The sequence below is a fragment of the Neltuma alba genome, unplaced genomic scaffold (genome assembly GCF_004799145.2).
Source record: "Neltuma alba isolate B1F8T4 unplaced genomic scaffold, ASM479914v2 tig00010374_pilon, whole genome shotgun sequence".
Lineage (NCBI taxonomy): Eukaryota > Viridiplantae > Streptophyta > Magnoliopsida > Fabales > Fabaceae > Neltuma > Neltuma alba.
This window is the reverse complement of record NW_021635279.1, coordinates 170,487-183,847: the sequence shown is the minus strand read 5'-3', so window position 1 is coordinate 183,847 and position 13,361 is coordinate 170,487. Positions and strand designations below refer to the sequence as shown.

Here is a 13,361-nt window from a genome sequence, read left to right as displayed (position 1 = left end):
TGCAATGGAATGCTCAAGTGAATCCTTTGTCCTCACTATGTATAGTGCTATTGCTCATTTCATGTCAGAGTTCCCTTGCTGATCTTCCTCTGAAGAGCTACTACAGATATGTGGTGCCCACAATGGTATATCTTTTACGTTTATCTTGTTGATAAACCTGATATGATATTTGATATTGGGTTCTTAGGCTTACTTTCTTGTGTAGGATGATTTTAGCAAGGCTGATTCTGCAATAAATGGTCCTAAAGCATTTTTTGCCAACATGCCCTTGTCAAAGACTCTCACCATGAATCTTGATGTTCCTGAGCCTTGGCTTGTTGAGCCTGTTATTGCTGTGTATGTGTCATCGCCAACACATTCCTCCAATGTGCTGAATACTGGATTTATCTATATTTTATGTCTACTTGGGTAAAAGTAGAAGGTTTAATCAGGGCGGACTTCATATTGGAAAGGAGGAGCCCAAAATTTTAAAGACATGCAGCCCATAACCAATTCAACGCTATTCACATCGTTTGAACAGTGCAATTTCTTTTAACTATCAAAGCATGAGAATGACCCTTAAAAACTGGAAGAAATGTAGAAATATTGGATTTATTGATTTATTGTGTCCAGTGTAAAAGCAGCGAAGGTGTAAGAGTAGGAATGTCATACTAAAGCGCCTTTCTTGTTTGACCTAAGAAACATGAAATACTAGCTAAGACATGTGGCACAATCTTAATGTGGTGCCATGACAAAATTTGGGCTCTTATCTAATACGGGCGTCTAATAGATATTGAATATGGACCAAACATTTCCCCCCTTCAAGTATCCGTACTTCATAATGTTTTGACATTTTTGTATTTTGTTCTAAAACCATCAACTTCCGGAAGGGCCCAAAAAAAAAATTTACATGGATGGTGTAAAAGTCAGCAGAGGAGGGTTTTTCATCTTAAGTGTAAATCAATATTTTAATTATTGGCAAATATAAACTGTGAATCATACATCATACAATAAAATTAAATTGGCAAACTTCTTGAACATGATTGTGTCTATATTTATTGCTAACTTTTTGATAGGCTTGGACTTAGGCTTGTCCATATTACCAAAATAGCTTGAGCTACTTGGTTGAGATTGCACAACCTCGGGGCCTACAAGTCAACCTTTTTTTGGGTTTGGACTTGCACACTTGAACCTCAATAGCCTTAGGTCCATTATCTTTTAGATTGGATTACCAAATCTTGCAGTTGTTAAGGCTTATGACATGCTAAATTTTGCTCAAGCACAAACGTATGCAACAGTCAAGGGAGTGATATTTCTGAAACAAGATAGAAGCATGTGTAATTATGTTTGAACTTTAGACACATTTGTGCAAGTTACTTGAATGTTTATATACATATGTAATTATGTATACGCACCCAAACAAACTTTTTTTTTTTGGGTGAATTTTAGTAGTCTTTAGTGATATTTCTCTAATTGCAGCCATGACCTGGATAACATTTTGCTCGAGAACCTTGCTGACACAAGGACATTGCAAGCTGTATTTGAACTTGAAGCCCTTGTCCTTACTGGTAACTTCATTTTCCTTACTGAGATTATGCTGTCACCAACAGCACTTCTCAAGAACTTCTCCCCCTTTCTTCAAAAGCTTAAGTTATTTGAAGGTCAAATGGTGTGTGTGTAGGGATCAACTGACATTGCTTCTTGAATAGATGCAGTTATTTTTTAGAAAGTGGTTTTCATTGATCTAACTGTTGAACTGAAGTAAATGTCATGATTATCTTGTAATGCAAAATTTTAGAAGAAAATGAGACATCTATAAATATTTAATCAAATAGTTAATTATCTCTTTATATTTGAGTAGTATATCATATGTTCATCTTTGGAATATATGATGAGCCATAGAAAGGTTGGATTGATGCAAATTTTTGTGGTGCAAAATTCGTGAATCATGATTAAAACTTTTAATCCTACCGTATGTTCTGAAATAATCTTATCTTGTCTTCACATAAGATGCTTTTACCTAAAGTCTTCATTCTCACTAGAAGAAAATAAATTTAGGGGAATTTTGGTTATTTTCTCATCCTTGCATTGATTGTGCCCTGGAAAAATAACCTAAATACTCTTCCTGTGTCTTTTTTATAACAAAATGAACAATATACTCTTCTCTCTCTCCCCCTCTCTGGTTCTTTCAGCAGGATATCAAGGGTCCTTTGAGCAAAGCACTATGTGTGGATATTGCTTGTTGCCCTATGTTTGAATCTGAGTGTTTCACTCCATTGTATTATTTCATATGAGATCATTACAATATATAGGGTCCGGACGGTGATAATAATCCGGTTAGAATCAAAAAACAATAACTACAATTAATGACAGCATACAATCAGGGATATTATTCTCATGCTTAATGATAGGCAAGAATCATGGGCTTTCTAACACTCCCCCTCAAGCTGGAGAGTAGATGTCAACCATCCCCAGCTTGCTTCGAAGCCCTTCAAACTTGCCTCTGGCTAAAGGTTTGGTCATGATGTCAGCAATCTGATCAATCGAACGCACATAGCTTAAGTTGATGATACCACCTTCTACCTTTTCTTTGATAAAATGCCGATCAATATCGACATGTTTTGTTCGGTCATGATACACTGGATTCTTTGTCATTTCAATACTGGCTTGGTTGTCACACCAGAGGTTCACTGGTCCTTCATAGGGAATTCTCAATTCCTTCAGGAGTCTAATCACCCACATTCCTTCACACACCCCTAGAGCTACAGCTCTTAGTTCAGCTTCAGCACTGCTTCTTGAGACTACGGTCTGTTTCTTGCTTCGCCAAGTCACAAGGTTTCCCCAAACATAGGTGCAGTAACCTGTGACAGATCTCCTGTTATCTACAGCTCTCCCATGGTCTGCATCAGTATAGACTTCTATGTTTCTTGTATTCCCCCTTTTAAAAAATATTCCCCTTCCAGGATTGAGTTTAAGGTAGGAAAGGATTCCGTACACAGCCTCCATATGTTCTACCTGAGGTTGGTGCATAAATTGGCTTACCACCCCAAATGCATAACTAATGTCAGGTCGTGTATGGGTCAAGTAGATCAGTTTACCCACAAGTTTTCTGTATCTTTCTGAGTTAACCGGTATCCCTTCTAGTTTAACCTCCAGATTGCATGACTCTTCCATAGGTGTTCCATTCGGCTTAGCCCCAAGTGTCCCTGTTTCATGGAGTAAATCAAGTGTGTATTTCCGTTGTGACACACTTATACCCTTTTTGGACCTAGCAACCTCCATTCCGAGAAAGTACCTCATTTGACCTAGGTCCTTCACTTGGAATTCTCTAGCTAGGGCTTTCTTGAGTTGAGAGATCGAAGCTTCATCATCACCAGTTATGACTATATCATCCACATACACAATTAGGATCGTTACCTTTCCATCATTGTGTTTGACAAAAAGAGTGTGATCAGCTTGTCCTTGGTTGTAACCAAACCTTTTGATTGCTTTGGCAAACCTGTCAAACCATGCCCGTGGAGACTGTTTCAGGCCATATAATGACTTCTTCAGTTTGCAAACTGAATTAGGTGGAGCTATTACTCCATCTGGAACTTCCATGTATACTTCCTCCTCTAAGTCTCCATTTAGGAAAGCATTCTTTACATCCAGTTGATGTAGGGACCAGTCAAGATTAGCAGCTAGGGATAAGAGTACTTGGATGGTATTGAACTTTGCCACGGGAGCAAACGTTTCTTGATAATCAATCCCATAAGTTTGAGTGTACCCTTTTGCAACTAATCTCCCTTTGTACTTGTTGATGCTTCCGTCAGGGTTGAATTTCGGTGTGAAGATCCACCTGCAACCTACTGCTTTCTTGTCCTTAGAAAGTGTGGTTATATCCCACGTGTTATTCTCCTTCAGGGCTTTCAACTCTTCATATGCTGCATGTTTCCAGTTAGGATCTTTCATGGCCTGTTGAAATGTTTTTGGAATTTTCACCTGTGAGCTATTCACCACAAAGGTTTGCATTCTAGCAGATAGATTGCCATAAGAGACAAATCGTTGTATAGGATGCTGAGTACAAGACCTTACCCCCTTTCTAAGTGCAATAGGCCATCCTAGTTCTTCAGGATCCAACTCCGGATTGGAATCATGTTGCTGCCTTGGAATGGAAGGAACCCCACTACTACTGTCTTGTTCATTTGAGTGAGATCTTGAGTGCTCTGTCACCCCTGCATCAATTTCAGCATTTGTTTCCATTGTGTGAGTATTGTTTGTGGGGGTTTTGGGCTGTTCTGGTTGAGATGTAGGTTTAGGGGTTTCCGGTTCAGGTTCAGGGATTTCTTCGTGCGGTGTACAGAGTTCTGGAGGATTAGGGGGTGCGTTGGTCTCAGGTTCAGGGGTAATTAGCCATTCTACTCCACAATTCTCCCCCTGAATGGGTAATTTGGGATAGTATGCATCATCTTCATAGAAAACTGTGTCTTTGGAGATTATGAGTTTTCTGGTAGAGGGACAGTAACACTTATAGCCTTTGTGGGTTGAGGAATACCCAAGAAAGAAACATTTTTCGGCTCTAGCACCTAGTTTTCCCCCATCATGTTTATGGACAAAGACCACACACCCAAAGACCTTTTGTGGGATGGTATTGATGATAGGTGAGGCGGGGTAGGTCTCAAGGAGTTTTTGAATAGGGGTTTTGAAGTTGAGAACTTTGGAGGCCATTCGGTTAATAAGATAGGCTGCAGTTAGTACTGCATCTCCCCAAAACAGGCTTGGAACATTTCTTTCCATCATAATGGCTCGGGTTACTTCCAAAAGGTGCCTATTTTTCCGCTCGGCAACGCCATTTTGTTGTGGGGTATAGACACATGAGGTTTGGTGATGGATTCCCTGTTGCTCAAGAAATTCCCTAAAGGCTCCACTCACATACTCTTTGGCATTGTCACTCCTCAGTACTTTGATGGGAGTTTGGAATTGGGTTTTCACAAAGGCGTAAAAGTTTTTGAAAATTTGTAAGGCTTCGGATTTCTCTTTCATAAGATAAACCCATGTAACCCGTGTGTGATCATCGATGAATGTGATAAACCACCTTGTGCCTGTTCGGGTTTTGGTTTTGGCAGGTCCCCAAATGTCGGTGTGGATCAATGCAAAAGGGTTAGTGGGTTTGTAAGTATGCTTGGGAAAAGATGTGCGAGTTTGTTTGGCAATTTGACAAGTTTCACATTGGAAAGGAGAAGAATTTTTATTGAATAATGTTGGAAACACATGCTTCATATAATCAAAACTGGGGTGGCCTAATCTTTGATGCCACAACATTACATTTTTATTTTGAGAATTGGAGCTAACCATAGCCTTCCTTGCTCCTTTTGTCTTCATGTCCTTTCCTTCAAAGTAGTAGAGTCCATCCCATTCCTTAGCAGTCAAAATCTTCCTCCCTGAGATCGAATCCTGAAAAACACAGTTAACATCATCAAAGATCACCCGACATACTTGTCCTTTAGTCAGTTTGCTGACAGATATAAGATTGCAAGTGAGAGCAGGAACAAACAAAACATTATGAATTTCCAAGTCATCAGAGAGGGCCACAGTGCCAACACCCTCAACTTTAGTATATAGTCCAGTTGCCACTTTTACTCGGAGGTTCTCATGGCAATATTTGAGAGTTTTGAAGAGGGATTTATTACCAGTCATGTGATCTGTAGCACCAGAGTCGACAATCCATGTTTCATCACTAGTGACCATTGCATTAAGAGCAATAATAGAATTACCTGACTGAATCAAGTTCACATTGGGAACCTTTTTTGATGAGTTTTGCCTTTCGAGCATCTTTCGGAGCAGTTGAAGTTCTTCTTTGGTTAAGCGATCTCCATCATCGCCTCTTTCCTCGGAGGAGGTGTGGTGGCTTTTTCCATCTCGACGCTGTTGCTGTTTCCCATGGGTTGGTTTTCCATGCAGTTTCCAGCATTCATCTCTGGTGTGGCCTTTCTTGTTACAGTGATTGCACCACTTGTTCCCTTTTCTTTCAAAGCTCTCTGATGTCTGGGGTCCCCTTGTGACTAAAGCTGAGCCATCAACTGGAGTTTGGTTACCCTGAGTGAGGTGTCTCCGACTTTCTTCGAACTTAACCATACTGAAGACTTCAAATAGGGATGGAAGGGGCTTTAGACCCATAATTCTGCCTTTTACTTCTTCAAAAGCATCATTCAGGCCCAACAGAAAATCATATGTTCGTCCCTTTTCAACTAGTTGTCTGTAGTAATTAGCATCATCAATATTCTTCCAAGGATGTACTTCAAAGAGATCCAATTGCTGCCATATCTTTGTCAGAGTACTGTAGTACTGTGTTATAGTCAAGTTTCCTTGCTTCAGTTCTTTGAGTTGCCTCCTTAGGTCCAACAAAGCAGCAGCGTTGTCCAAGGTAGAGTAAGTGCGCTTAGCAGCATCCCAAATTTCCTTGGCTGTGCTTGCAAGAAGGTATCCCTCACTGATTTCGAGAGTCATTGAGTTACATAGCCAAGACATCACCTGATTATTTTCAGCGAACCAGGTGTCAAAATTGGGATCATTGTATGCCGGTTGTCTTGCTTCTCCATTAATATATTTCTCCTTACGCTTCCCACGTAGATACATCAATACACTTTGGGACCATTGGAGGTAGTTGCTGCCATTTAGTTTGTGAGCCACCATCATAGGTTGCTGTTCAGTGACTGTTGTCAAATCTGGCATCGGATCAGAAGTTTTAGAGGGGGCTACTGAAGGAGTACCTTGAGTATTTGAGGATGTGCCAGACATAAAAGCCATTGGAATGGTGCCTTTTGTGACAGGCATATTGTGAACGGACCCAAAAAGTGGTGGAAAGTCTGATGGATTCATCTTCTGGACGAAGTACTGTACTGGGACGGATCTGGCGACGGCGCGTGGACTTCACGCGCGGCGGTTTGTGACGGCGCGTGGACTTCACGCGCGGCGGTTTGTGACGGCGCGTGGACTTCACGCGCAGAGGCTTGTGACGGCGCGTGAGCTTCACGCGTTGCTCCGTTGGACGCCGGCTTCTGGGGACGCGCCGATCGGAGGATTCCGGTGAGGATTGGAGGGGTGGTGTCGGTCACGTCCTTCTCTGGCCTTCAGATCTGAGGACGCCGACGGTTCTCTCTCTCTCCCTCACTCTCTCTCCTCGCTCTCTCTCTGTTTACGGCAGGGGTTCAGGACGGTTCCAACCCCAGTGCTCTGATACCATGTTTGAATCTGAGTGTTTCACTCCATTGTATTATTTCATATGAGATCATTACAATATATAGGGTCCGGACGGTGATAATAATCCAGTTAGAATCAAAAAACAATAACTACAATTAATGACAGTATACAATCAGGGATATTATTCTCATGCTTAATGATAGGCAAGAATCATGGGCTTTCTAACACCCTATAACTGTGGTGAAGATCACACCCACATACACTTTGACAATTTTCATCTGACCGGGTCTCTGTATTAAGGAATACTGTTTGCCAATCTATTGATGTTCTTATCCAATTTTCATCTGATCAGGTCATTGTTCTGAAAAGGATCAGGATCCTCCTCGAGGTCTTCAATTGATTCTTGGAACAAGGAGCACACCCCATTTAGTTGATACACTTGTGATGGCCAATCTTGGCTATTGGCAAATGAAAGTTTCTCCTGGAGTTTGGCATTTGCAGCTTGCTCCTGGTAGAAGTTCAGAGCTCTATATTGTGAAGGAAGATGGCAATGAAAGTCACGGTAAACAATCATCAAAACTTATTACCATTGATGATTTACGGGGAAAAGTTGTTCAAATGGAGGTAATGAAGAAAAAGGGCAAGGAACATGAGAAATTGCTGGTTCCTGATGATGAGGATGATATGCAAGATAAGAAGAAAGTGAGTGCAAGTTTTTGTGAAAAATGAAATTCTGAAATTTAGTATTAATACCTGAAACAAATGAGACTGTCTAGAAAGAGGACATATCTTCATGGATTTTTATTTGACATTTTGTAGGGAAGTAGCTGGAATTCCAACTTATTAAAATGGGCATCCGGTTTTATGGCCAGCAATGAACAAGCTAAAAATACTGACAGCAGTCGACCAGTGAGTTTCCTTTATTTTCCCCAGTTTTTCTTCCTCTGCTTTTTGATGCAATTTGTTTGTTTTATGAATTTCCTTAGAAGCTTTAGAAGCTATTAGGTTTTGTATTTGTTGATATGCTGAATGCTAAAAGTTATCAAGATTTCTAAAAAGCCCGAAACATATGACCCTTAAAATGGTGGCATCTTATGCTTGTAGTCTAGTTTATTGGACACAGGCTTCTTGGTTTCTTCTTGATATCTGAAAAATGAGGATGGAGAACGTGTAAGAAAAGCACTTGCGTGTATTGAGTTACAAATGAAACAATCAGCCATCATTGTCGCATGATTGATTTATAATCCCTCAATGCGTGAAATGAAATTCTGAAGTAAACCATCATTGTAATGCTCTAAATGGATGGCTATGGTTTTAGTTCTGAAGTGGAAAACTATCATATGAAGCTCAATTTATCAAGCATTAATAAAAATATTGCAAGTCTTGAAGCATTTCATCTCCACCCGGTTTCTCAGGCTACTCCCCTTGTACTCCCCCCCCCCTTTTGCCTTGTGGACCTTAGTTTGTAACATTAAATTGTTTTCTCTACTAGGAGAAAGGCAAGGGTGGACGGCGTGGGAAAACTATTAATATATTTTCCATTGCTTCTGGGCACTTGTAAGTGGGTCTCCTGCTTTGGCTTGCTCTGAAAATTTGCTTTTATTTTGCATGTAATTATTTTATGCACATTTTGGGGCTTTATTTTCTAATGAGAAAGGGTTAATTAATCCGCAAGTCCTTATAGTTTCAACAAATTTTGAATCAGGTCCCTATAGTTTTTTTTCTTTTTATCAGGTCCTTATACTTTTACCTTTTTTTAATTAGGTCCTTGTATTTATTTTTCTTTTAATTAAGTCCTTATAATTTCACTAAATTTTTAATCAGGTCCATGTAGTTTTAATTTTTATTTATTAATTAAATATAAGCTTAATTAAATAGATTAATACTGAAATATAAAATATTAATAATTAAATTAAATTAATAATTATGTAATAAAAAAGTAATAGAATTAATTAATTCAGGAAATTTTTTTCGAACAATTAATTTTTTTGCTGAAAAAATTAAAATCATTATAATAATTCAATATCTTTAGAATATTATTGTTTATAAACTAATATTAAATAAGATATACTATTTTATGTTTATATAATAGTACTAGTAGAATTTATAAAATAAAGAATAAAAAATTCAGGGACTTAATTAAAAATAAGGTGAATTTATAAGGATTTGATAAAAAGAAAAATAAATACAAGGACCTAATTAAAAACAGGTGAAAGTATAAGGACCTGATAAAAAGAAAAAAAACTATAAGGACTTGATTCAAAATTTGTTGAAAGTATAAGGAGCTGTGGATTAATTATCCCAATGAGAAATTGATGAGAACCACTAAAATACTCCTCTGGTCCTATTTATAGGAAAGAGAGCAAAGACAATTTTTAGTCCTATTTATAAGGCATTGAGAGAAATTTTTTGTATGGATGTACAATTTTACCCTTCATTTATTATTGTGTTAACATTGTTTACATGAAGTATAATATATATTAAATAGGGATAAAGTTGGAAAGTTGTTGAATTTCAAATGAGAGTTAATGAAGTTTAAGGTTTTTCTTGGTTTGTGTGAAACATGTTAGGAGTGACTTATAAATAGGATAAGAGGAGTACTCATAGTTTATGTTAAGTGTGCAATTCCTATCCAATGGTAATAATGCGGCACTAGTGCTTATAAAAAACATGCAAAAAGCCAATGGCAAGATGCCTTGGTGGCACCTCCCAACTTGGTCGGACGTCAAGGGTTCTAACTTTGCATTGGCATGGTGCTGTGTGTGTGACCTTCCTTATGGATGAAGGATGGGTGTGAGTGTGTCCAAAAAGACAAAAAAGACAGGCAAAAAGAAAAGGAAAAGGTTCACTGGTGTTCCAGAGACACAAGGCTGGCTTAAGCCAAATGGTTTCATGTCTTACGATCACAACCTCCCATGAGTATTGTGTACCAATAACAGAATTCCTTCTCTTCCACCTGTGTGACCAAGTAGCTAAGCATAGGACCCATCATTCCTGTCATTAGTCATCCACCCCTCTGTTTGCTCTGTCTCGTGCATGGTTCAATGCACTATTAGCACATGCAGGTATCAATCAATTTTATGACTGTCTTTTATGCTGTTTTTTCTTGTTGGAGAGCAACGGATAATGCCTAACTTGAAAGTCATCTTCATTTTCATGATTTTTGGGACAGAAAGGAAAATAAGGTGCTTTGTAGAGCGCCCCATGCCTCTTTTTGAGGGAGCGTGGTGCATTGGGTAACTTTCAGCTAGGCTTGTTTACTTGGATGTAGTAGGTTTCCTAATGGACCTTTTCCTGTCTCGTGCAAAGGGGATTGGTTTACTCTTTTAAGCTGATGTTTGTTTTTGTTATTACGAGAGTTTTCCCCACTTTTTCTCCAAAAAGTAAGGAGGGATTTTCACATGCGTTAGTTAGCTTATAATCATATCACAAGTATATAGTGCATTTGGTCATCCCTTCTACAGATTGGGAAGCTTTATCTTTCTCTCTTTCTTTTTTCCCCCTTTTCTATTGAGATGCCACATTCTAAAGGGTTGGTATATGGTTTGATATTTTCATTTTAGTAATTATTGAAGTTTAGATAGCCGAATTGGTCCAAGCTCTCTTGCACAAAAATAATGGTTCCATGGACTTTAACTGGAAGCGATGCTAGATATCTCTAATAAAGCTCCATCCTTTAGTTTTATACTAAAATTATTATGTAGCGTAGAGTTATGTAATTTCTCTCATCACAGTTCATCTTTTTCTCATTTGATGGTTGATTTATTTTTACCAGATATGAGCGCTTTCTGAAGATTATGATTCTTAGTGTTCTAAAGAACACCAATCGTCCCGTTAAATTCTGGTTTATAAAGAACTACCTCTCTCCTCCTTTTAAGGTTATGTCCATCTCATATATAGGATTCCACTCAAGTTAATCATATGTTGGAAGCTTAAATAAGAATAAATAATGATTATCTGACATCGTTGAACTTTCTGTTTGTTGATTTAACAGGATGTGATTCCCCACATGGCTCGAGAATATGGGTTTGATTATGAATTAATCACATACAAATGGCCTACATGGTTGCATAAACAGAAAGAAAAGCAGAGGATAATTTGGGCTTATAAAATATTATTCCTTGATGTCATATTTCCCCTTTCCTTGGAGAAGGTATCATGATTTTTAAGCATCAAAGTCCAGGGTTTTGTTCCATGGTAATCTAAGTTGAAATCTGTCCGTATTTGCAGGTCATATTCGTGGACGCTGATCAAATTGTGAGGACGGACATGGGAGAACTCTATGACATGGATTTGAAAGGAAGACCTCTGGCATATACTCCTTTTTGTGATAACAATAGGGAAATGGATGGCTATCGGTTTTGGAGACAAGTAATGCCATTATTGTATTCAAAGTTATTTATATTGTTAATTTCATTGCAAGTTCTATGGACTTAATGTCCATCACGTCTATGTAGACGCAACACTTAGTGCTTAATCTTTGCCTTATCTTTCTCTCATAGGGTTTCTGGAAGGATCATTTGCGGGGAAAACCATACCATATTAGGTTAGTAACTACGATTCCCATTCTTTGCAAGAGTTGAATTTTATCAAGGATCATTTCTCTAATTGTTGCTATTTCTTTTGCAGTGCTTTATATGTTGTTGATCTGAAGAAGTTCCGTGAGACTGCTGCTGGAGATAATCTTAGAGTTTTCTATGAAACCCTCAGCAAGGATCCCAATAGTCTAGCCAACCTGGATCAGGTAATTGATGGACTTCATAATGTCTCTTTATTCATTTAGTCAACAAATCACTTAAAGGATTAAATTGTTACCCAAGGTCAGCTGGTTTGAGTACCATAAGAATCAATTTCTCAAGTGAACCAACCTCCAATACCAAGTTATAGAACGCATAGTTGAAGGAAACTAAAAAAAAATGACCAGAATTTCAGTATATGATCCTTTTATGGGAATGCATTCCCAGTTCCTCTCACTGCACTTTTTTCCCCCCTTTTTGCCTTGGTTGCTTTCATTATATGTTTGGTGCATTGGACAACACTTACTGTGCTTTTTTGTTTTTGCCGAATTTTTCCCTCCATGGTTCAGGATCTTCCCAATTATGCTCAGCATACTGTGCCCATCTTTTCTTTGCCTCAAGAATGGCTTTGGTGTGAGTCATGGTGTGGTAATGCTACAAAATCGAAGGCAAAAACCATTGATCTTTGCAACAATCCCATGACAAAAGAACCCAAACTTCAGGTAACTATATGCTTATTGAAATTTTCAGTCATCATAACTTACAACAGATCACTGCAGATTTCGTAGCTTTTCTCCTGTTTTCTCTAGATTACTTCAGCTCATCCTTACTTTTATTATCAGGGTGCTCGGAGAATAGTAGCTGAGTGGCCAGACCTTGATGCAGAGGCAAGAAGATTTACTGCAAAAATCGTAGGGCAGGATCAAGAACCTGTACAAGCCCCAGAGCAATCAAAGGATTCAACCAGTGAAGATTTGAGCAAGGACGACTCAGAATCCAAAGCTGAGCTGTAAACATGATAGACATTTTGTGTGCAAGTCAAGTTTTGTAGCATCATTAGGAGTTCCTAGCGAAGGGCGTGGCAGAGGTATCTGTATTAGCCCATTTTCCACATACAAAGGTGAGGCAGTGAATGCGAAGATTGGATTCACAAAGACGATGCAGGTAAAATGTAAGCGGATGGTTTAGCTGGAATTCTTAGTGCAAAATATACATGGCAGTTATAATTTAACCCTTTTTCCGTTATAAGTTATAATTTAACTTTGGCTTTGAGCATCTTATAATTTGCTGGGCACTCATCTCTGTACTGTGTGGAGTGCAAGCTTCCATTTTCAGATTAAGGGATATAGTGTTGAGCAATGAAGTTCGTTTGAATCCTGAAGATGAGAGACTCTGAGCTATGAAGTCGTTTTGATTCTGAGGTTTCAAAAACTGAGTTTTAAGCAGTAAATTATGTGTAATGTAGATGATCTCTCTTAATAAGATTAACTAGATTTTAGATGGAGTATGGAACATTGTTCTTGTTGGTCCATTTTTATTTTCTTCTATTCCGGAGACTGCATGTTTGTTGTATATGCGTGTAAAATGAGCTATAATGAATTCTGGGTCTGCTGCTGTGGTTATGGTGAACGTATTTATAGTTTGTAAGAAAATACAACAAGAAACATCTCTCACTGAATAATGTTG

General features: G+C 38.5%; 1 protein-coding gene across 2 annotated transcripts in view; it reads left to right on the top strand.

Moving 5' to 3' along the window:
* The window catches only part of LOC114756166 (UDP-glucose:glycoprotein glucosyltransferase), a 34,151-nt gene extending 21,444 nt beyond the window's left edge, over positions 1-12,707 (top strand). Inside the window, exons 25-37 of one of the 2 annotated variants that reach the window (XM_028945078.1) lie at positions 69-125; positions 206-336; positions 1,459-1,547; positions 7,511-7,860; positions 7,978-8,067; positions 8,651-8,715; positions 10,934-11,036; positions 11,153-11,311; positions 11,389-11,529; positions 11,661-11,704; positions 11,788-11,902; positions 12,245-12,397; positions 12,518-12,707. In XM_028945078.1, coding sequence (XP_028800911.1) covers positions 69-125; positions 206-336; positions 1,459-1,547; positions 7,511-7,860; positions 7,978-8,067; positions 8,651-8,715; positions 10,934-11,036; positions 11,153-11,311; positions 11,389-11,529; positions 11,661-11,704; positions 11,788-11,902; positions 12,245-12,397; positions 12,518-12,688 — 1,668 coding nt within the window. In that variant the 3' untranslated portion in view covers positions 12,689-12,707. Of the gene's footprint in view, positions 1-68; positions 126-205; positions 337-1,458; positions 1,548-7,510; positions 7,861-7,977; positions 8,068-8,650; positions 8,716-10,933; positions 11,037-11,152; positions 11,312-11,388; positions 11,530-11,660; positions 11,705-11,787; positions 11,903-12,244; positions 12,398-12,517 lie in introns of those variants that run through there. The other variant, XM_028945079.1, reaches the window with a different exon arrangement.
* Positions 12,708-13,361: the final 654 nt, after the last annotated feature.